Source organism: Acomys russatus, chromosome 29, assembly GCF_903995435.1.
Source record: "Acomys russatus chromosome 29, mAcoRus1.1, whole genome shotgun sequence".
Taxonomy (NCBI): domain Eukaryota; kingdom Metazoa; phylum Chordata; class Mammalia; order Rodentia; family Muridae; genus Acomys; species Acomys russatus.
The window spans coordinates 20,266,435-20,287,030 of record NC_067165.1 but is presented as its reverse complement, the minus strand read 5'-3'; the positions used below and the strand labels follow the sequence as shown (position 1 = coordinate 20,287,030).

The 20,596-nt window shown below is 47.6% G+C and overlaps 1 protein-coding gene across 2 annotated transcripts in view; it reads right to left on the bottom strand.

The window, feature by feature from the left end:
* Positions 1-11,415: 11,415 nt before the first annotated feature.
* The window catches only part of Oscp1 (organic solute carrier partner 1), a 31,900-nt gene continuing 22,719 nt past the window's right edge, over positions 11,416-20,596 (bottom strand). For both annotated transcript variants that reach the window (XM_051171880.1, XM_051171881.1), the window contains 6 exons: positions 18,713-18,816; positions 18,125-18,253; positions 16,959-17,028; positions 14,913-15,052; positions 13,740-13,803; positions 11,416-12,532 (listed from right to left, as the gene is read on the bottom strand). In XM_051171880.1, coding sequence (XP_051027837.1) covers positions 12,416-12,532; positions 13,740-13,803; positions 14,913-15,052; positions 16,959-17,028; positions 18,125-18,253; positions 18,713-18,816 — 624 coding nt within the window. In that variant the 3' untranslated portion in view covers positions 11,416-12,415. The remainder of the gene's footprint in view (positions 12,533-13,739; positions 13,804-14,912; positions 15,053-16,958; positions 17,029-18,124; positions 18,254-18,712; positions 18,817-20,596) is intronic.

Here is a 20,596-nt window from a genome sequence, read left to right as displayed (position 1 = left end):
ACTCAGGAAAGCTGAGGCAAACGGATCGCTGTGAATTCAAGGCCGGCCTGCTCTACAAAGCGAGTCCTGGACAGCCAAGACTACATAGAGAAATTGTGTCTCCAAAAAACCTAAGTAAATTTAAATAAATAAATAAATAAAATTGTGGGAATGTGGCCGGACATGGTGGCACACTCCTTAATTCCAGCAACTCCGTGGGCAGAGGCAAGTGGATCACTGTGGGTTTGAGGCCAGCCTGGTCCTACAGAAAGTTTTTCAGGACAGCCAGGACTATGTAGACAGACCTTGTCTTAAAGAGGAAAACATAGGGCTATGGAAAGATGGTTTAGCTGCTAAACTTTAGCAATTAAGATCACATACTAAGGCCAGGCGTGGTGGGCACCCCTTTAATCCCAGCATTAGGAAGGCAGAGGCAGGCGGATCCCTATGATCAAGGTTAGCCTGCTCTTCAGAGTGAGTCCAGGACAGCCAGGGATACACACAGAGAAACCCTGTCTGGAAAAACAAAAACAACAACAAATAGTGCATACTATTGCAGATGCCCTTAAATAGGTTTCCAGCTCACAATTGCATGTCATTAACAATTAAAAATAAAATCTAGAAGCCGGGTGTGGTGGCATAAACCTCTAATCCCAACACTCTTGATCTGGGCATGGAGTCTCAAAAAACAAATAAAAAATTTAATTTTAAACTGGGCGGTGGTGGCGCACGCCTTTAATCCCAGCACTTAGGAGGCAGAGGCAGGTGGATCGCTGTGAGTTCGAGGTCAGCCTGGTCTATAAAGTGAGTCCGGGACAGCTAAGGCTACACAGAGAAACCCTGTCTTGAAAAACCAAAAAAAAATTTTTTTTAAATTTTAATTTACCTGTTTGAGGGCTGGAGAGATGGCTCAGTGGTTAAGAGCACTGACTGCTCTTCCAGAGGTCCTGAGTTCAATTCCCAGCAACCACATGATGGCTCATAGCCATCTATAATGTGATCTGGTGCCCTCTTCTGGTATGCAGGCATACATGTAAGCAGAGCACTGTATATGTAATAAAATAAATCTTTAAAACATTGTTTTTTTTTTTTTACCTGTTTGAGTGTGTCTGTGTAAAGGTATACTGTGTGAGAGAGAGGTGGGTGCCCTCAGAGTTCAGAAGAAGGCATCAATTCTCTGGAGCTGCAGCTAGAGGTGGCATGGTTCTGGGAACTGAGCTCTGGTCCTCTGAAAGAGCAGTATGTGCTCTTTGTTTTTGTTTTGTTTTGTTTGTTTTTCCAGACAGGGTTTCTCTGTGTTAGCCTTGGCTGTCCTGGACTCTCTTTGTAGACCAGGCTGATCTCGAACTCACAGTGATCCGCCTGCATCTGCCGCCCGAGTGCTGGGGTTAAAGGTGTGCGCCACCATGCCTGGCAAGTTTTTTGTTTTTTGTTTTGTTTTGTTGCAGTATGTGCTCTTATTAGCTGAGCCATCAATCCAGCTCCTAAAAATAACATCTTTATTTAAAAAGTGTGTGCGTGCATGTTGGCCACGGAAACTAAAAGAGGCTGTCTGATCCTCTGAAGCTGAAGTTACAGTTGTGAGCTACTTGATGGAACCCAACCCAGGTTCTCTGCAAGAGCAGTAGGTGCTCTTTGGGACAGGGACTCTCTCTCTAGCTCTGGCTGTCCTGGAACTTGTTCTGTAGAGCAGGCTTGGCCTCAAACTCACTAATATCTGCCTGCCTCTGCCTCCTGAGTGCTGGGATTACAGGTGTGTGCCACCACACTCTGCTGGCTGGAAAGTAACTACTATTAAAATGTGATTGTTTAATTTTTGTTTCATTTTGTGACTGGGTCTCTAGGTGACCCATGCTGCCTTGAATTCACTATGTCCTGGAGGACCTTGAACCTGATCTTCTGACCTCTGCCTGCCAAATACTGGGGCGATGCGTACAGGCCACTGTGCTGACCCTGGCCATACTCTATTTGATCGTATTGTTTGTTTTGAGTAAGGCCTGCTTTGTTCACTGTGTTATGCCAATCCCCAAACTGATGAATTTGGGGAGGGGAATCTAATTTATGGGTACCCAAATATGAGACAGAACCCACACTGTTGAAGATTATTATTATTTTTTGGTTGGTTTGGTTTGGTTTGTTTTTCGAGACAGGGTTTCTCTGTGTAGCCTTGGCTGTCCTGGACTCACTTTGTAGACCAGGCTGACCTCGAACTCACAGCAATCCACCTGCCTCTGCCTCCCTAGTGCTTGGATTAAAGGCGTGTGCCACCACGCCTGGCGAACAGTATTATTTAATATTTATTATTTTAATAAATCAGTGGTTACTCCTTGGCCAGCTTTAAACTAACAGCAACACATGCCCCCACTCTCCAACCTGTGTTCCCCAGATAGGTTGGCCTAACCTATAGGGAAAGAGAAGCAAAACGATCTGTATTCTGCACAGAGGTGATCAAACCTCACGGATCTTCACAGAGAAAATTCCAGAATTTTCCTGTTGGAAGTGTGGAGTTTGGTCCTAATCCAAAGGTCACCCACTACACACTTGCACAGGCCCTGGGGAAGGAGGGGTGCTTTCAACCAGTTGGAATGGCTTCCAAGTTCCCTTAAAAAAAAAAAAAAAAGAATCTAGGTCAGAGTGTCATCTGCAGTAAAACTATGGGAAGTAGACAGCTAAGTAACCTTTGGTGACAGGGCTTTATCAGGTTTCCTTGGACGCAGTGCCTGCTGCCATGCAGCCTTCTCTGCCACTCCAAACCCTGTGCCTAGCACTCAGTCAGACTGCTCTACAGATGCCCTATCTCCAGGCATCTCTGTGGCATATTTTCATGTCCTTCTGGTACTTAGAAATCACCAGGGGACAAATTCACCTAGACCTTGTAGAATTTTTGTTTTGTTTTGTTTTGTTTTTTGTTTTGTTGTGCTTGCTACCACTATTTTTTACTACCTACGTTGGGTACCTTCAGTAATTATGAAGTCCTCTTCCCCTTCCCACCTGCACCCCCTCCCTCTCACCCCCTTTTACATTATTTCTTTTATGTGCATGTGTGTGAGCCTGAGCATACCTAGTGAATGCACCATGCTTGTGCAGTACCTCAGGCCAGGTGGTGTCAGATCCCCTGAAGGTGGAGTTTCAGATGCTTATAATCCACTATGTGGGTGCTGGGAACTCAACTTGGCTACTCTGGAAGAGCATTCAGTATCCAGTACTCTTAACTGCTGAGCCATCTCCCCTTAATACCCTGCTCCCCATCATTTCACTTTTGAGACAGGGTCTCATGTAACCTAGGTTGTCTCTAAATTCCAGATCTTCCTGTTTCTGTCCCCCCCCCCCCAAGAACTGAGATTATAGGTCTGTGCCCCTATACCCAGCCTCTTGGCTCTTTTGTTTTCTAGTGCTGTTGTACCATGCTGCAAACACAGTTGCATGAAAAAACAGATGGCTGACTTCTATGCCAGCCAGCCAGCCAGCCAGCCAGCCAGCCAGCCAGCCAAAGTAAGATCCTTTCACTTTCTCCCCCAATTATTTTTTTAAATTGTGTGTGTTGGGGGATGGAGTTGTACACGAGTGCAGGTGCCCTGGGAGGCCAGAAGAGAGTGTCGTCAGATCACTTGGAGCTGGAGTTACAGGTGGTTGTGAGCTGCCTGACATGGGTCCTGGGAACTGAACTTGGGTCCTTTGGAAGTGCAGGCCGAACTGTTGACCCATCTCTCCAGAACCCAGGCTTGAATTTCTGACCCTCCTGACTCCACCTCCGGAGTTCTGAGACTAGTCCGGCTCTGCTACCCTCAGTTCATGGTGGGAGTGAGACTGTGAGGTAGAAGAAAGGCCCAGCTTTGGTGCTTCCGTGATGTGCCACAGCCCTGTCAGAGTCAGGGAAGGAAGCAAAGGGCTTCTGCAGGTTGCTGCCAACAGGTGTGTAGGACAGTCCATCTGTCCTGTGCCCAGGACAGATGATTTGAAAGACAGATACTGTTTCTGATCCCTGTTAAGTACTCTATGGACTTGTGACCTCCTTAGGGCTTAGCAGGCTTTAAATCTGGAGCCAGTGACAACTGTTTCAGCTCAGTGCTGGTGTTGGTGTCACATGTTAATGTGCCAAGGCCTCTGGTCCTCTGTAGCTGAGGCTGCTCCTGAACTTTGTTTGTTTTTGAGTCAGGGTCTCTCTGTGTAGCCTTGGCTGTCCTAGACTCTCTTTGTAGACCAGACTGGTCTTGAACTCATAGCGATCCACCTGCCTCTGCCTCCTGAGTACTGGGATTAAAGGTGTGCGCCACCATGCCTGGCTGCTCCTGAACTCTTGATCCTCTGCTCCTACCTCCCAAGTGCTGAGATTACAAGCAAGTGCCAGCCAGTGTACTCATCTTACCTTGTTTTTTATTTTTGGAGTCAAGGTTTAGCAGCATAGTCCAAGCTGATCTGGAACTCACAACTCTCCCATCCTCCTGCTGCAGCATGTTAAATGCTACGATTAGAGGCTGGGGAGATGGCTCAATGGGTAGAGCATTTGCTTCTCTTCCAACGGTCCCAGGTTCAATTCTCAGCACCCACATGCCGCCACACAGCTGTCTCTAATTCCTGTTCCAGGAGGCCCAATGCCTTCTCCTGACCTCAGTGGGCCCTGCGTGCATGTGGTGCATAGACATTTGTGCAGGAAAAATATTCATATACATAATAAAATAAAAATGTAAAGTTTTAGGGTTAAAGACGTGTGTCACCAACATCAGCCAAAGTTTTACCTTTAAAAATGGTTACTTTTAGCCAGGCGTGGTGGAGCACACCTTTAATCTCAGGACTTGGGAGGCAGAGGCAGGTAGATATCTGTTGAGTTCAAGGCCAGCCTGGTCCACAAAGCAAGTCTAGGACAGCCAGGGCTGTTATACACAGAAACCCTGTCTCGAAATGTGGACCACAAAAAATGACTTTCCTATTGGAGCTGAGAGTTAAATACTTTTTCTCTTCTTTTTTTGCCCCCGTCTTTGGTTTTTTGAGACAGGGATTCCCTGTGTAGCCCTGGCTGTCCTGGACTCATTTTGTAGACCAGGATGGCCTCCAACACACAGAGATCCACCTGCCTCTGCCTCCCAAGTACTGGGATTAATGGTACGTGCTACCATGCCTGGCCCTCTTCCCTTTAAAAAAAAAGTTATTTATTTATTATGATGTATACAGTGCCCTGTCTGCATGTACACCTGCAGGCCAGAAGAGGACATCAAATCACATTATAGATGGTTGTGAGCCACCATGTGGTTGGTGGGGATTGAACTCAGGACCTCTGGAAGAGCAGGCAGGTCTCTTAAATGCTGAGCCATCTCTGCAGCCCCTTTTCTTTTTTATTCCAGTTTTCTTTGAGCAACTTTTTTTTTTCTTTTTTGCTTTTTTTCGAGACAGGGTTACACGGTGTCGCCTTGGCCTCCTGGCCTCACTTTGTAGACCAGGTTGGCCTCGAACTCACAGCTATCCACCTGGCTCTGCCTCCAAGTGCTGGGATTAAAGGCACATTCTACCACCGCCTGGCTTTGAGCAACTAGTAAAGTCTCATCTTTTCCACAGCCACTTTTACCTCTAGGGCCTCTAACTCTGTAAAAATAAGAGGGGACATTAGCCAGGCATGGTGGTACATGCCTTTAATCCCAGCACTCAGGAGGCAGAAGCAGGTGGATTGCTATGAATTCAAGGCCAGCCAGCCTGGTCTACAAAGTGAGTCCAGGACAGCCAAGACTAACATAGAGAAACCCTGTCTTGAAAAACAAAACAACAAAAAATATGAGGGGCCAATTTTATTTTATTTTTTGCATTTAAGGTACATAGATGTTTCCCTTATATGTTTGTCTGTATACTGTGTGTGTACCTGGTACCTGTGAAGGCCAGAAGAAACTGATTCTGGAATTACAGACAATTGTGAAGCAACATGTGGGTTCTGGGACTCGAACTTGTATACTGAGTCCTCTCTTCAGCCAGTACAATTTGAGAAGAGGTCTTAGTCACAACAGGGCCAGAAGAACAGGTGAACACAGGGGGAAAGCAGTGCAGGGCTGCGGGGAGAACATTTGAACCCCCAGATTCTCACCTGGGATGATGCCTAGACTCTGGAGACTAAACACACTCAGTTGGGTCAGCAGGGATATAGCTGAACTAGGTCTCCCTCTTTTTCTTTTTTCTTTTCCTTTTTTTCTGAAACAGGGTTTCGCTGTTTCTAGAACTGCCTTGTAGACCAGGCTGGCCTCAAACTCATGGAGTTCTGCCTGTCTCTGCCTCCCAAGCATTCGGATTAAAGCCCGTCATGTCACTCTCTTACAGTCGAGAGTATTGATGTTTTCTTGATGTGGTAACTGGCCCAAGACAACACAGTGAATTTGAGGCAGAGAGGGGATCAGAGCACAGTGTCCCAATTCCAACCGTGTTGGGCATGAGGCCCTTGTGACTTTTTGGTATTCACTTATTCATACAGTCATTTGTTTGTCGTGAGAGAGAGAGCACCTGACGTATGCATGCACCCTTTGGTCTGATTTGAAATGGAGACTTGTATATATTACTTAGCTGAAACTTTAGGTAGAGTTTCTTTTTTTGCCCCCAGTGCTAGAAACGAAGCCTAGGGGTTCACACACTATGCTGTACCACTGCGTCACACACCAGCTCCTATTTTTTTTAAAAATTCCCTTTCTGACTCCCATGCTTTAACTGGCATGCAAATAAACTTGTTTTTCTCAATATTTGTGCAGGCCTAGAAGCATGAAACTCAGGGATTGCTTCATCAGCAGAGATGTGTATCTCTCTTGTTTATCTACTGAGAGGGCAGGTATGTTTCAGATTGTCAGCATCTCTGCAGGGCAGGTGGAGGAGGAGACTAGGATTTCTGGGTAGCGTGTGTCCCCTCTTCTAGATCTAGTCCCAGATGCCAGTGACATCTACATCTGTGACAGTGTGGAGAGTCGCAGAACCTTCCCTTTGCCTTTACCCAGGCAGTCCCCAGGTGCAGGCCGGAGTGCTGAGAGGCTAAACAGAATGCACGTGCTGTGTCTGGAGCACAGAAACAGGTGGATCCAACCTGCAACCCATGGGATCCATGTGCCTCAGGATAACCATGAATGCAGCCTGACACGAGATAGAACTGTAATTTAGCTGCACTCCTTTAGTCCCAGCACTTGGGAGGCAGAGGCAGGGGGATCACTGTGAGTTCCAGGCCAGCCTGGCCACATAGTAACAGGAGAGTCAGAGCTACACAGTGAGACCCTGTCTGAAAAAGCAAAAAACAAAACAATAAACAAAATACAATAACCAAACGACAACAAACCCCTTAGAATTGTAAACTAAGACATTAAAAAAGAGACCAGTTTAAAAAAAAAAAAAGAAAGAAAGAAAGAAAAAGAAAAAAACGGGGCGTGGTGGTGCACGCCTTTAACCCCAGCATTCGGGAGGCAGAGACAGGCGGATCGCCGAGAGTTCGAGGCCAACCTGGTCTACAAAGTAAGTCCAGGACAGCCAAGGCTACACAGAGAAACCCTGTCTTAAAAAACCAAAAAGAGAAGAGAAGAAAAGAGGCCAGTGATGTGGCCCAGTTGATAAAGGTGCTCATTTCTAAGCTGAATGATCTGAGTTTGACCTGTGGGACCCACTGTGGAGTAAGAGAAAAGACCCTGAAAGTTGCCTCCTCCACATTCATGTGTCACCCACGTTAATACATTTGGCTTGGCTGATGAGCAGTTACTTTTTCAGCTCACCAGCCAATGTCCACTCATGTGGTTTATTTTTTCTTCTTCTTCTTTTTTTTTTTTTTTTTTTTGTTTTTTCGAGACAGGGTTTCTCTGTGTAGCCTTGGCCATCCTGGGCTCACTTTGTAGACCAGGCTGGCCTTGAACTCACAGCGATCCGCCTGCCTCTGCCTCCCGAGTGCTGGGATTAAAGGCGTGCGCCACCACGCCCGGCTTATTTTTTCTTCTTTTCTTCCTTCCTTTCTTTCCCTTTTTTCCTTCTTCCTTCTTCTCCTCTTCCTCCTCCTTCTCTTCTTTTTTCCCAAGACAGGTTTCTCTGTGTAGCCTTGGCTGTCCTGGACTCACTTTGTAGACCAGGCTGGCCTTGAACTCACAGTGATCCGCCTGCCTCTGCCTCCCTAGTGATGGGATTAAAGGGTGCGCCACTGCCGCCTGGCCCTCCTCCTCCTTCCTCCTCCTTTTCCTCTTCTTCTTGTTTTTTGTTGTTGTTGTTGTTTGTTTTTGTTTTTGTTTTTTGAGACAGGGTTTCTCTGTGTAGCTTTGGCTGTCCTAGACTCACTTTGTAAACCAGGCTGGCCTTGGACTCACAGTGATCTGCCTGCTTCTGCCTCCCAAGTGCTGGGACTAAAGGCGTGTGCCACCACGCCCGGCTTTGTTTGTTTGTTTTGACAAGGTTTCTCTTTTACTGTTTTGGGACTTTGTAGACCAGGCTGGCTTCGAACTCACAGAGATCTGCCTGCTGCTGCCTTCCAAGTACTGGGATCAAAGGCTTACCACTGGCTAAAACATGATTCAGAAAACAAAACAAAATGAAACAAACAAACAAAAAATCTCCCAACTCAGTTGTGCTGCAATGTGGTTGCAATGTCAAAATGTTGGACACACCTGGTGGGAAGGGTGGCTTTCCTGGATGAGTAATACCAAATGTATCTGGTGGCCTGATCTCGCATTCTGAAACTATATCACCATCCTTCCCATGGGGTGTGGTCTCGGTGGTCCTTCAAGTTGTCCCTCAGTGTGTCCTTCACACAGTGGCCTGCTCAGTTGTGCTTCTGTGCCATTCAGATACTCCTCTCATAGGAACGGGGACTCTGACTGCTGACAGTTGGCTGGCCCTGAGGGAACTCAGGGTTACTTGGTCCCTAGAGGGAGCATACAGGACAGGGCTCCTGGCCATTCGGAGCTATCTCAGGCAGCGTTGACCTGAGGCAGCTCACATGAGTCCCTGGGGGGAGGCACTCCACATAACACTTGCTAGGCACCCAGCCTAAGGCTCGGCCTGGTGTTTGATGGTGATTTTGAGGATCAGATGTCACAACACATCAAGCCAATGTCTTTGTGATAAAGGTAGATGCAGGGGAAGAGTAAATGCATGGAAGGGCAAACATCTGGGCCCCCTGGTGTCCCTTCTGGGCTCAGCAAAGCCTGTCTTGCCATTGCCTGGCTTACTCTGCCTCTCAGAGGGTGGGGCGTGGGAGGCAGGGTGCCTTTTAAGCTGAGCTATGACTGTTTTAGGGTTTCTATTGCTGTGATGAAACACCATGACTGAAGCAAGCTGGGGAGGAAAGGGCTTATTTGGTTTACTCTTCCACAGCATTGTTTATTATCAAAGGAAGTCTGGTTAGGAACTCCAATAGGACAAGAAGAACCCGGAGGCAGAAGCTGAGGCAGGAGCTGAGGCAGAGGCCATGGAGGGGTGCTGCTTCCTGGCTTGCTCCTCATAGCTTGCTCAGCTTGCTTTCTTATAGAACCCAGGACCAGCCCAGGATTGGCCCCGCCTACAATGGGTTGGGCCCTCCCTGTCAATCACTAATTAAGAAAATGCCTTACAGCGGGGGCATGGTGGCATAGGCCTTTAATCCCAGCACTCGGGAGGCAGAGGCAGAGGCAGGAGGATGGATGTGAAATCAAGGCCAGCCTGGTTTACAAAGTGAGTCCAGTACAGCAAAGGCTACACAGAGAAACCCTGTCTGGGGGCGGGGAGAGGGGAGGGAGGAGGAGAATGAGGCCCCGAATTCAGATCCCAGAACTCACATGAAGCCAGATGCTATGGCATGTGCCTGTACTCTCAGCATCCTACAGGCAGAGTTGAAGCAGAGATAGGAGAATCCCTGGAAGCTCATAGGCCAGCTAGCCAGGCTTTCACAGCAAGAACCAACACCTGAAGAGCAGACTTCCACACACATGCCATGGCACACATAGCTGAACTTCTTACACATGCGCGTGCACACACAAAGATTTTTTTGAAAAATTTGAAAAACAGTCAAGGTTTCTGGTGGGTGTTCTGTTCAGCAGTGGGTCTTGCAGGTGAGTTTGAGGTCAGAGAAAAGAACAGGTACCTCAGTGTATGGCTAAGCTTTACGTGAACTTGACACTAGCTAGAGTCACTGGAGAGACCAGAGCCTCCAGTGAGAAAGTGTCTCCATAAGATCTGCTGTAGGCAAGCTTGTAAGGCATTTTCTTTCTTTTTCTTTTCTTTTTTTGGTTTTTTGAGACAGGGTTTCTCTGTGTAGCCTTGGCTGTACTAGGCTCACTTTGTAGAATCAGGCTGGCCTCGAACTCACAGTGATCTGCCTGCCTCTGCCTCCCGAGTGCTGGGATTAAAGGCGTGCGCCACCACACTGGCTGTCAGGTCCTCATTCTTGTGCTGTTCTTTACCCACTGAGCCATATCCTCAACCCTGGGTTTGCTTGCTGGTCTCAAACTTATATTGCTGAAGCTGGTCTTAAACTCCTGATTCTCTTCCTTCTACCTGTCGTGTGTGTGTGTGTGTGTGTGTGTGTGTGTGTGTGTGTGTGTGTGTGTGTTGCATGCTGTGCTTTGCATGTGGGGTCCCGGGACAATGTTCATGAGCCCCTGGTTTCTGTTCTTGTTACTTACTTACCTGAGGTGACCTGGCCTGCAAACTTGCAGACCATTCTGTCTCCACTTCGCATCTTGCAGTAGAAGTGCTGGGATTACAGATGTGTGCTAGGGCTGGAGAAATGGCTCAGCGGAAAAGAGAGCTGTCTACTCTTCCAGAGGTCCTGAGCTCAATTCCCAGCAACCATATGGTGGCTCACAACCGTCTATACTGGGATCTGACCCCTTCTTCTGGCATCAGGTGTCCATGCAGATAGAGCACTCATACATAAGATAAATAAAATATTTATAGATGTGTGCTACCACATCAGCTTTTTAAAAATTAACTAAGTCGGGCAGTGGTGGTGTATGCCTTTAATCCCAGCACTTGAGACGTAGAGGCAGGCAGGCAGATATCTATGAGTTTGAGGCCAGCCTGCTCTACAGAGCAAGTTCCAGGAAAGCCAGAGGTATACAAAGAAACCGTCTCAAAAAAAAAAAAAAATCCACAAAATTAATTAATTATGCATTTTATGTATGAGTACACAGTCTGCATGTATGCTTGTGTGCCATAAGAGGGCATCAGAACCCATTATAGCTGGGCGCTGGTGTCACATGCCTTAATCCCAGCACTTGGGATGCAGAGGCAGGTGGATCTCTCTGAGTTCAAGGTCAGCCTGGTCTACAGACCGAGTTCCAGGATAGCCAGGGCTACACAGAGAAACCCTGTCTCAAAAAACCAGAATTAAACAACAACAAGAAGAACATAACCCATCATAGATGGTTGTGAGCCACCGTGTGCTTGCTAGAAATTGAACTCAGGACCCCTGGAAGAGCACCCATCTTTTAATTGCTGAGCCGTCTCTCCAGTCCCCACATCAGATTCTTTTTTTTTAATATTTTATTTAATTTTTAAATTTATGTGCGTTGGTGTGAGGGTATCAGATCCTAGAGTTACAGACAGTTGTGAACTGTCATGTGGGTGCTGGGAATTGAACCCAGGTCCTTTGGAAGAGCAGGCAGTGCTCTTAACCACTGAGCCATCTCTCCAGTCCCCCACATCAGATTCTTGACATGTAGGTTCAAGGAATCAAATTCTGGTCACCAGGCTTGAATGTCTAGTGCATTTGCTCACTGAGTCCCCAACCTTTTCTGGTTTTTTTTTTTTTTTCAAGACAGGGTTCCACTATGTAGCCTTGACTGTCCTGGACTTGCAGTGTAGACCAGGCTGGCCTCGAACTCACAGCAATCCACCTGCCTCTGCCTCCCGAGTGCTGGGATTAAAGGTGTATGCCACTACTGCCCGGCTACCCTTTTTGTTTTTTTGAGACAGGGTTTCTCTGTATAGTCTTGACTGTCCTGGACTAACTTTGTAGACCAGACTGGCCTTGAACTCACAGTGATCTGCCTGCCTCCGCCTGCCAAGTGCACCACCACTGCCTGACCCTTTTTGTTTTTTAAAAGAGATGTTATGTTATGTAGCCAAAACAGACCAGAACTTCCTATCCTCCTGCCTCAGGGCAGGGATTTCATGTGTTGCTTGTTTGTCCTTCTAGGCACTTGTGACATGCAGGTCCCTGCAGGAAAGCTGCCATGGTTAACCCACAGTGGTAATAAATGGCCATGCCTCCTTGACTTGGGCTCAGCCTCTGGCCCAGGATGCTTACATGGTCATCATAAAATTAATTATAATGAGAAAGGTCTGGGTTAAGAGCCAGAATACATTTTGCTGAAAATACACACGTGTGTGGCTTCAGAAATGGATACTCTGAGAGATCTTCACAGTTTGTTCGACGTAAAAGTGGACCACAGGTGCCTCCGTTGGAGAATCCAGCAGTGGCACACTGGATCCGCAGCCATCTGTCCCCGAGTGCCCATCTGCATGTCTACAACCGGTCCATCATGGCAAGCAAGTCATCTCCCTTGCTTGTGCTCTGCTCTGGCTGCTCTGTGATCTCAAATTCCCCCATGATCCGGGCCAACTCCTCATTCCGTTGCTGGTCCTGTGGGAGAAGGGAGGGTGGAGGGAAGGAAAGGCTGTGTTTGCAGGGGCCGGAGGCAGGGCACAAGCATTCATATTTCCATGCCTCCAGATCGGGGAAAAACAGAATAGGGGACCTTTGGCAATCGGATGTTTAAAAGATTTGTTTTGGGGCTGGAGAGATGGCTCAGAGGTTAAGAGCACTGGCTGTTCTTCCAGAGGTCCTGAGTTCAATTCCCAGCAACTACATGGTGGCTCACAACCATCTAGAATGAAATCTGGTGCCCTTTTCTGGCCTGCAAGTGTTACATGCTGGCAGAACACTGTATACATAATAAATAAATAAATCTTAATTTTTTTTTCTTTTTTCTTTTTTTTTTTTACTTTTTCGAGAGAGGGTTTCTCTGTGTAGACCTTGGCTGTCCTGGACTCTCTTTGTAGACCAGACTGGCCTCGAACTCACAGTGATCCGCCTGCCTCTGCCTCTGGGGTGCTGGGATTAAAGGCGTGCGCCACCACGCCCTGCTTTGTTTTGCTTTTGTTTTCTGTGCATAAATGCCTTGTCTTCATGTATGTATGCACATCATATGCATGCTTAGTGCCCAAGGAGGCCAGAAGAAGGCATCAGACCCCTTGGAACTGGAGTCACACAGATGGCTGTGAGCTGCCATATGGGTGCTGGGAGTTGGACTGGAGTCCTGCAAGAGCAGCCAGTGCTCTTAACCTCTCCATGCTCTAAAATAGTTGAAAATTTTAATTTATTATAAATTATTCAGATTACACCCCAATTCTTTTTTTTTTTTTTTTTTTTTTTGGTTTTTCGAGACAGGGTTTCTCTATGTAGCCTTGGCTGTCCTGGACTCACTTTGTAGACCAGGCTGGCTTTGAACTCACAGCGATCCGCCTGCCTCTGCCTCCCGAGTGCTGGGATTAAAGGCGTGCGCCACCACGCCCGGCTTACACCCCAATTCTTATCCCCCGACTTGTGGCTTCCTGTTCCCACCCTCCCTCCCTCTTCTGCCCTATTCCCCTCCCCTAGACCTGTGACAGACGGGGATCTCCACCCCCACCACATGACCACAGCCTATCAGGTCTCATCTGGACATGCTCTAAAACTTCAGAGCTTTTGGAGAGCAGTTTTTTGTTTTTTGTTCTTTTTTTCTTTTTTTTTTTTTTTTTTACAAGATGTTGATGAAGACAGGCCTGGACCCTGTGAGGCCCTCACGTACCTGTGTAGCCTGTATGCTGATGACTTCATAGGACAACTCCTCAGGCCTGGACTGCGCTGCATGTCTGGATGGGGCAGGAAGAAACAGCCCATGGTTACAAGATCAGTGTTCCTCTTCTTAGCATGGTGAACTACCTCCCTAGAACATGCTAACCTGCTTTCTCTGCTTCATCTTCTGTCACTTCCCCTCACCTCCCCGCCCCGCCTCCCCACCCTGCCTCCCCACCGCGCCTCCTTACCCCACCTCCCTACTCCACCTCCCCTCCACATTCCTATAGTTCAGAAAATGACATGTGTTTGTTTCTCTGCCAACATTTCCCCTCTCTGTTCCACAAGCCCTGAGGCTCAGGTCATGTGCCAGCCCCTTCAGACTACAGCGCCAGTCAGCCTTCACTAAGGCGTTTGTGACCAGCAGCTGAAATCCTCCCACCAGGCTGGGAGCCTGAGGCTGGCTCAGGGTCCTGTACCCCTTCCTCGTATGTGTTCACGAGCATGTGCACATGTGCCATGGCAAGCACGTGTGAGTCAGAGGACAACAGTGGGCATCAGTTCTCTCGTCCTACCGTGTGGGACCTGGGGCTGGAATTCAGGTGCCAGGCTTGGGACCGTTAGCTGCTCAGCCATCTCGGCTGCCCATTCAGCCTGGTCACCCCCGAATGCTTCTTGTTTAGCTTTGTGTTCAGTAAGACTTTAGGACTTTTGGGGGAATGACTTCAGGAAGCTCCAGCTGTTTAATCCCCAGGGAGCCTTTAGCTAGGACAACACGGATGCTGGGGTTTCACTTGTGGTTCTTGCATCTGTGCAAGTTGGTCTGAAGTTGTCATGTCTGGGTTCTCATCACACCTAGGGATTTACATACGTATTTACACTTGGTCTAAGCCATGGGGACAAGACATGTATTGTGTATCCTTAAAAACTAGGTTTAGGGCTGGAGAGCAGTAGGGCACTAGCATGCACAAAAGCCCTGGATTCGATCCCATATAAACGGAGTGTGGTGGTACACACCTGCAGTCCCAGCGCTTGGGAGGCAGAGGCAGAGGCAGCAGGGTCAGGAGTTCAGGGCTACACAGTGAATTTGGGGCCATCTGTGTGATATGAGACCCTGTCAAAAGAGAAAGAAAGAGAGAAAGAAAAGAAAGGGAGAAAGAAAGAAAAAAATAGGTTTTAAACGTACTCCTCCTCTTCATCAGTCGTAAATAGATTCAGCCGGAATCCTGGTTCAGGGCCACTCGGTTTCTTGATCTCCATCCCTCCCATTAGCCTGGCCAAGAAATTCAGCTCTTCTTTGGCAAGAGGGTTTGGAGCAATGTTTTCCTGTAGAAACAATTGTGTGATTTGTAGCCACACAGGGCGCTCACATTTCCTGCCAAGACCCCAGAGACCCAGGGAGGAATTATACAACAAGGCAAAAACAATAACAGTTTAAATTATTTCTGGGCTCAACTAATGCACAGAAAGTAAGCTGAGCCAGAAGAGTAATCCAGTCAGCAGCAGACAGGCTCCAGCAAAGAAGCAAACTGCTGACTCTCAACTTTGAAGCTGAGTGGAATGCCCCAGGGAGCCACACTTCTCAGACTACCTTCCTCCTTGGAGGAGAGGAGAAGGCCCGCTTCCTCTTCAATTCTGTCAGTGCAGTTCCCTCTCTGCCAAGTGGCTCCTGTCAAGTCTGCAGGTCAGGGGTACCACTCTAGAGAAACTCCCATACTGCCCTCTGGTGGTGACATCCAGGAACACAGACGGACTCTAGGCCTTTCCTCTCTTACCACCACCTTTTCCAGACTTTACTATTTACCTCCCTACACAGCTCTGGGCTCTATCTAATCCACTACCATCAGTTACTGAAAACAACAAAGCCCCCTATGTCTTCCATAAAGAACAAAATAGAGGCCGGGGGTGGTGGCACACGCCTTTAATCCCAGCAGTTGGGAGGCAGAGGCAGGTGGATTTCTGTGAGTTCGAGACCAGCTTGGTCTACTGAGTGAGTTCAGGACAGGCAAGGCTACAGAGAAACCCTGTCTCAAAAAACCACACACACACACAACACAACACACACACACACCCACACACACGCGCGCGCGCGCGCGCGCGCACACACAGAACAAAATGGAACCTAGTGATGATGGTGGCATACACCTTTAATCCCAGCACTTGGGAGGCAGAAGCAAGAGGCAGTTGGATCTCTGTGAGTTCAAGGCTGGCCTGGTCTTCAGAGGAATTTCAGGACAGCCAGGGCTACAGAGAGAAACCCTGTCTTGAAACACCCTACCCCAACCCCAACCTCTCAAAATATATAAACAAATAAATAAAAAACAAAAACAAACAAAACCCTCAAATGGAGTTAAGACCTTTTAAAATCAGGCCCTACTGTCCTTGGGACTAGTAGAACCTCTGCCACCTGCTTCTGCTGTGCTATGGTCCAGCCACGTGGAGTCTAGCTGCCTCTCCAAACAAAGCATGTTCCTCCTGTCTCTGCTTGTCCTGCCACCGTGACTGTCACCGCTCCTCCTCTGCTACTTGCTGTCTTGCCTGCCCTGGAGCGCTATTTCCACTCCCCCCTCCTCTGAACGCTTTTTTGATCCCTTGTCCCCCTGATCCCACCCCGAAGGACAGAATACGAGGTCTTTTGGCACAGACTGTCAATATGCTCCTTCCCTCTTGTTGCTGTTTGTTTCTACCATTGTCCTGCCCAGGGAGCCAAGAGCCTTGACCACCTACACCAAGCCTCTGTCCCAGTACCCAACCCATGGGCACAGCTCCACTAATGTGGGGATAGTTGGTGAAAATTGTAGATATGGGAGCTCAGAAGAATGAAAACCTCATTTTTAAGGTGGCCATAACGTCATGCCAACCAGGAAGCATTGGAAAGGGACGATTTAATAACTGCATCTGCTCACATGTTGGGCCCAGCAGCTACAGGCCTCATGGCTCTGGTACAAAACTATCTGTCAAGTCCTGCTATGTGGCTCCTATTTAATTACAGTGGTGAACCAATCCCCAAATTACCTAATTAGTCAGATCACTGGAAGGCTCCAAGCAAAGCGACAATTAAAAACCTATGTACATGTAAGGCTGAAGGGGCAGATGGCAAACAATGAGGGGAAAGCTGACTGGCTCTGAAAGCCAGAGTTGCTCCCTCCTCCCCATGCAGATTGTTGTATGTAGAAAGAAGCAAGGAGGACAAGAACGGGGGTGGGTGGGGGGATGGGACACAGAAGCTCACCTGTGTCTTGGAGGCTGAGTTCTTTGATGTTGCAGAGATGTGGGTTTCTACAGGACGACTCACACTGTACCTGGTGTCAACAGAAAACGGTGCTGTTATTCAGCCTGCTTCACTGACTTCCTTCTAATTGGTAAGCACAGTTGTGTGTGTGTGTGTGTGTGTGTTTTAAGATTGATTTATTTGTTATTTATACAGTACTTTGCCTGCACGTGTGCCTGCATGCCAGAAGAGGGCACCAGATCTAATTACAGATGGTTGCCAGCCTCCCAGGGGTTGCTGGGAATTGAACTAAGGAACTTTGGAAGAGCAGCCGGTGCTCTTAACCGCTGAGCCATCTCTCCAGCCCAGTACAGGTTGTTTGTTTTGTTTTTTGACAGGGTTTCTCTGTGGCCCTCCCCAGCAGAGACACTAACCACTTCTCCATGATTACTTAAGATTATATATCTTGGGGCCTGGAGAGATGGCTCACAGGTTAAGAGCACTGGCTGCTTTTCCAAAGGTCCTGAGTTCAATTCCCAGCAACCACATGGTGGCTCACAACCATCCACAATGTGATCTGATGCCCTCTTTTGGCCTGCAGACACACATGTGGACAGAATATTATATACTTAATAAATAAATCTTTTAAAAAATTATATATCTTTTGCCTATGGAGGTGTTGCTAGGAATCCTTGGCACTTAAATGTCAGGGATTATATTTGGGGAAAGGTCTCCGGTGGTTTTGTTTTTCCCCACACATGCTCTCATGTATTCCAGGCTGGCCTCAAACTCACCATGAAGCCCGGAATGACCTTGATGAACTTTTCATCCTCTGGCTTCCGTACCCCAGATGTTGAGATTACAGGCTCGCACCATTATGGCACTTTATGTGGTGCTGGGGTGGAGCGCAGGGCTTCACACATGTTCGGCAAGCACCCTATTAGCTGAGCCACAGCCTCAGTAAAGTCAGTGGGGTTTTTAGAACAGAAGGTTTTTTGTTTGTTTTGTTTTTCGAGACAGGGTTTCTCTGTGTAGCCTTGGCTGTCCTGGACCCCCTTTGTAGACCAGGCTGGCCTCAAACCCACAGTGATCAACATGCCTCTGCCTCCCTAGTAGAAAGTTTTTCTTTTTTAATGAATCAAGCGGCCTCTGTGTACTGAAGTTCATTCGGGAGGAGGATTGCTTACATGTTAGTTCCCAGTTTCAAGACTCGGTCTCCATAAAGTTCAAAAGAGCCTTCCTTGTGTGCAGCCACAAAGTTTCCACCATACGTGAATTTCATCTTCTTCACTTCTTCGCCTTTGTTATTGAACATTCTGAAATACAAAGTATGACACGACGGGGAGTTCTCTAAGCTTGGGCAGCCTCAGAGGACAGCTCATCATTTGCACACAGCAGGACAAATAGGAATTTAATCCCCAAGACACTAGGTTGGAGGCATAGCTCAGTACACTTGCTTAGCATGTGCAAGACCATGGGTTCTATCCCCAGTACCCCGAAAACCAACCAACCAACTGTGTCAGTCGGGCAGTGACAAGAGCTGTGTAAGCACTTCAGAGTGCGGCCACTGATTCTCACTGCAACCACTTCCGGATGGGAAGACAGACACTTGCCCCAGCATCCTCCCTTCCAGTGGCAAAGCTGAGATTAGATCCTTGACCTAATCTTTACTCAGCTTTACTGAAGAGGGGACAGAGAAGCAGAGCCTGAAGGGCTTGGCAGGGCTGCAGTTTGTGGGGTGGGGACACTCTGGCCAGTCACCACAGAGGTGTTACCTGATCACTCCAGGAACTTCAGTTCCCCAGGGAACAGGCCCGGACACCGGCAACACAAAGTGACCATTAGAATTCTGAACTTTGTCCTTTAGAAATGTGGATACCTGGAAAAAAATATAAATTTGGTGCCATTTTTCTGGTATGTTTTTTCTTTTTTTCTTTTTCTTTTTCTTTTCTTTCTTTCTTTCTTTCTTTCCTTTTTTTTTTTTTTTTTTTGGTTTTTCGAGACAGGGTTTCTCTGTGTAGCCTTGGCCATCCTGGACTCACTTTGTAGACCGGGATGGCCTCGAACTCACAACGATCTGCCTGCCTCTGCCTCCCGAGTGCTGGGATTAAAGGCGTGCACCACCACACCCGACCTCTTTTTTCTTTTTTGGTTTTTCAAGACAGGGTTTCTCTGTGTAGCCTTGACTGTCCTGGACTGGCTTTATAGGCCAGGCTGGCCTCGAACTCATAGAGATCCACCTGCCTCTGCCTTGCTCAACTGATATGTTTTCATGGACAAAAATCCTCTGGGGATGACGAGTGGGCAGTGGTTTGTGAATGGTATCTAGTGAGCGTGTAACACAAAGAGAGAAACATATGCAAACTGACATGCAGGGTTAGAGGTACCTCACCCACACAATGCCTTCATATGTATTCATGTGCATATGTGTGAGCAAGTGCATATGTGTGAGCAAGTGTATGTACACTTATGGTACCTGTGGAGGAGGCCAGAAGAAAGACGTGGGTCCCCTGGAGCTGGAGTTGTAGGAGGTTATGAGCCACCTAAACAAGGTGCTCCTAACGGCTCAGCTCCTTCTCCAGTTCCACGTGATTGGATGACTTCTGAACTTCACCCTAAACCCTGCAAAGTGAACAGTGTTTTCCTATTTTAAAGATGAGAAACATTGTGCTGGAGAGATGGCTGAGAGCATTGGCTGCACTGGCTGCTCTTCCAAAGGTCCTGAGTTCAATTCCCAACAACCACACGGTGGCTCACAACCATCTGTAATGAGATCTGGTGCCCTCTTCTGGTGTGCAGGTGTACATGCAGACAGACACTGTATATATAAGAAATAAGTAATTAAAAAATTTTTTTTTGGTTTTTTCGAGACAGCGTTTCTCTATGTAGCCTAGCTGTCCTGGAGTTGCTTTGTAGACCAGGCTGGCCTTGAACTCACAGTGATCTGCCTGCCTCTGCCTCCCGAGTGCTGGGATTAAAGGCGTGTGCCACTACTGCCCGGGGAAATCTTTTTTTTTTTTTTTTTTAATAAGTAAGTCTTAAAAAAAAAAAAAAGACCTGGGAATGCAAGTCAGGAGTTGAATACAACCTAGTATGTGTAAGGCCCTGGCATCAAGGATGGGGAGCAGGCAGAGCCTGTACATAGCATGTCCTTCTCTTTACTAGTCAGCTTGGAGGCCTAGGAGGTACTTAGTTTAGAGCTCGTGCTGAGCATGGCTGTGGCGCGGGGTCCATACTCTAGAGTTAGAAAGAAAGAAAGAAAGAAAGAAAGAAAGAAAGAAAGAAAGAAAGAAAGAAAGAAAGAAAAAAGGCCTATTTTGGACACAGGACACAAGTGTATGTGTAAAAGCACCACCTGGTGGTCTGAATGAGAATATGCCTAGGCTTATATGCTTGAATATTTGGTCCCCAGTTGGTGGAACTGTTTGGACCGGATTAGGAAGTGTGGCCTTGTTAGAGAAGGTGTGGCCTTGTTTCAAAAGACTTGCGTGATTCCCAGTGCTTGCTCACTTGCTCACTCTCTGCCCTGTGGTCCTGGATCAAGATGTAAGCTCTCAGTTGCTCCCCTCACTCTGCCATCGTAGACCCTAGTCCTCAGAAACCATAAGTAAGCCCAATTAAATGCTTTCTCTTATAAGTTGCCTTGGTCATGGTGCCAC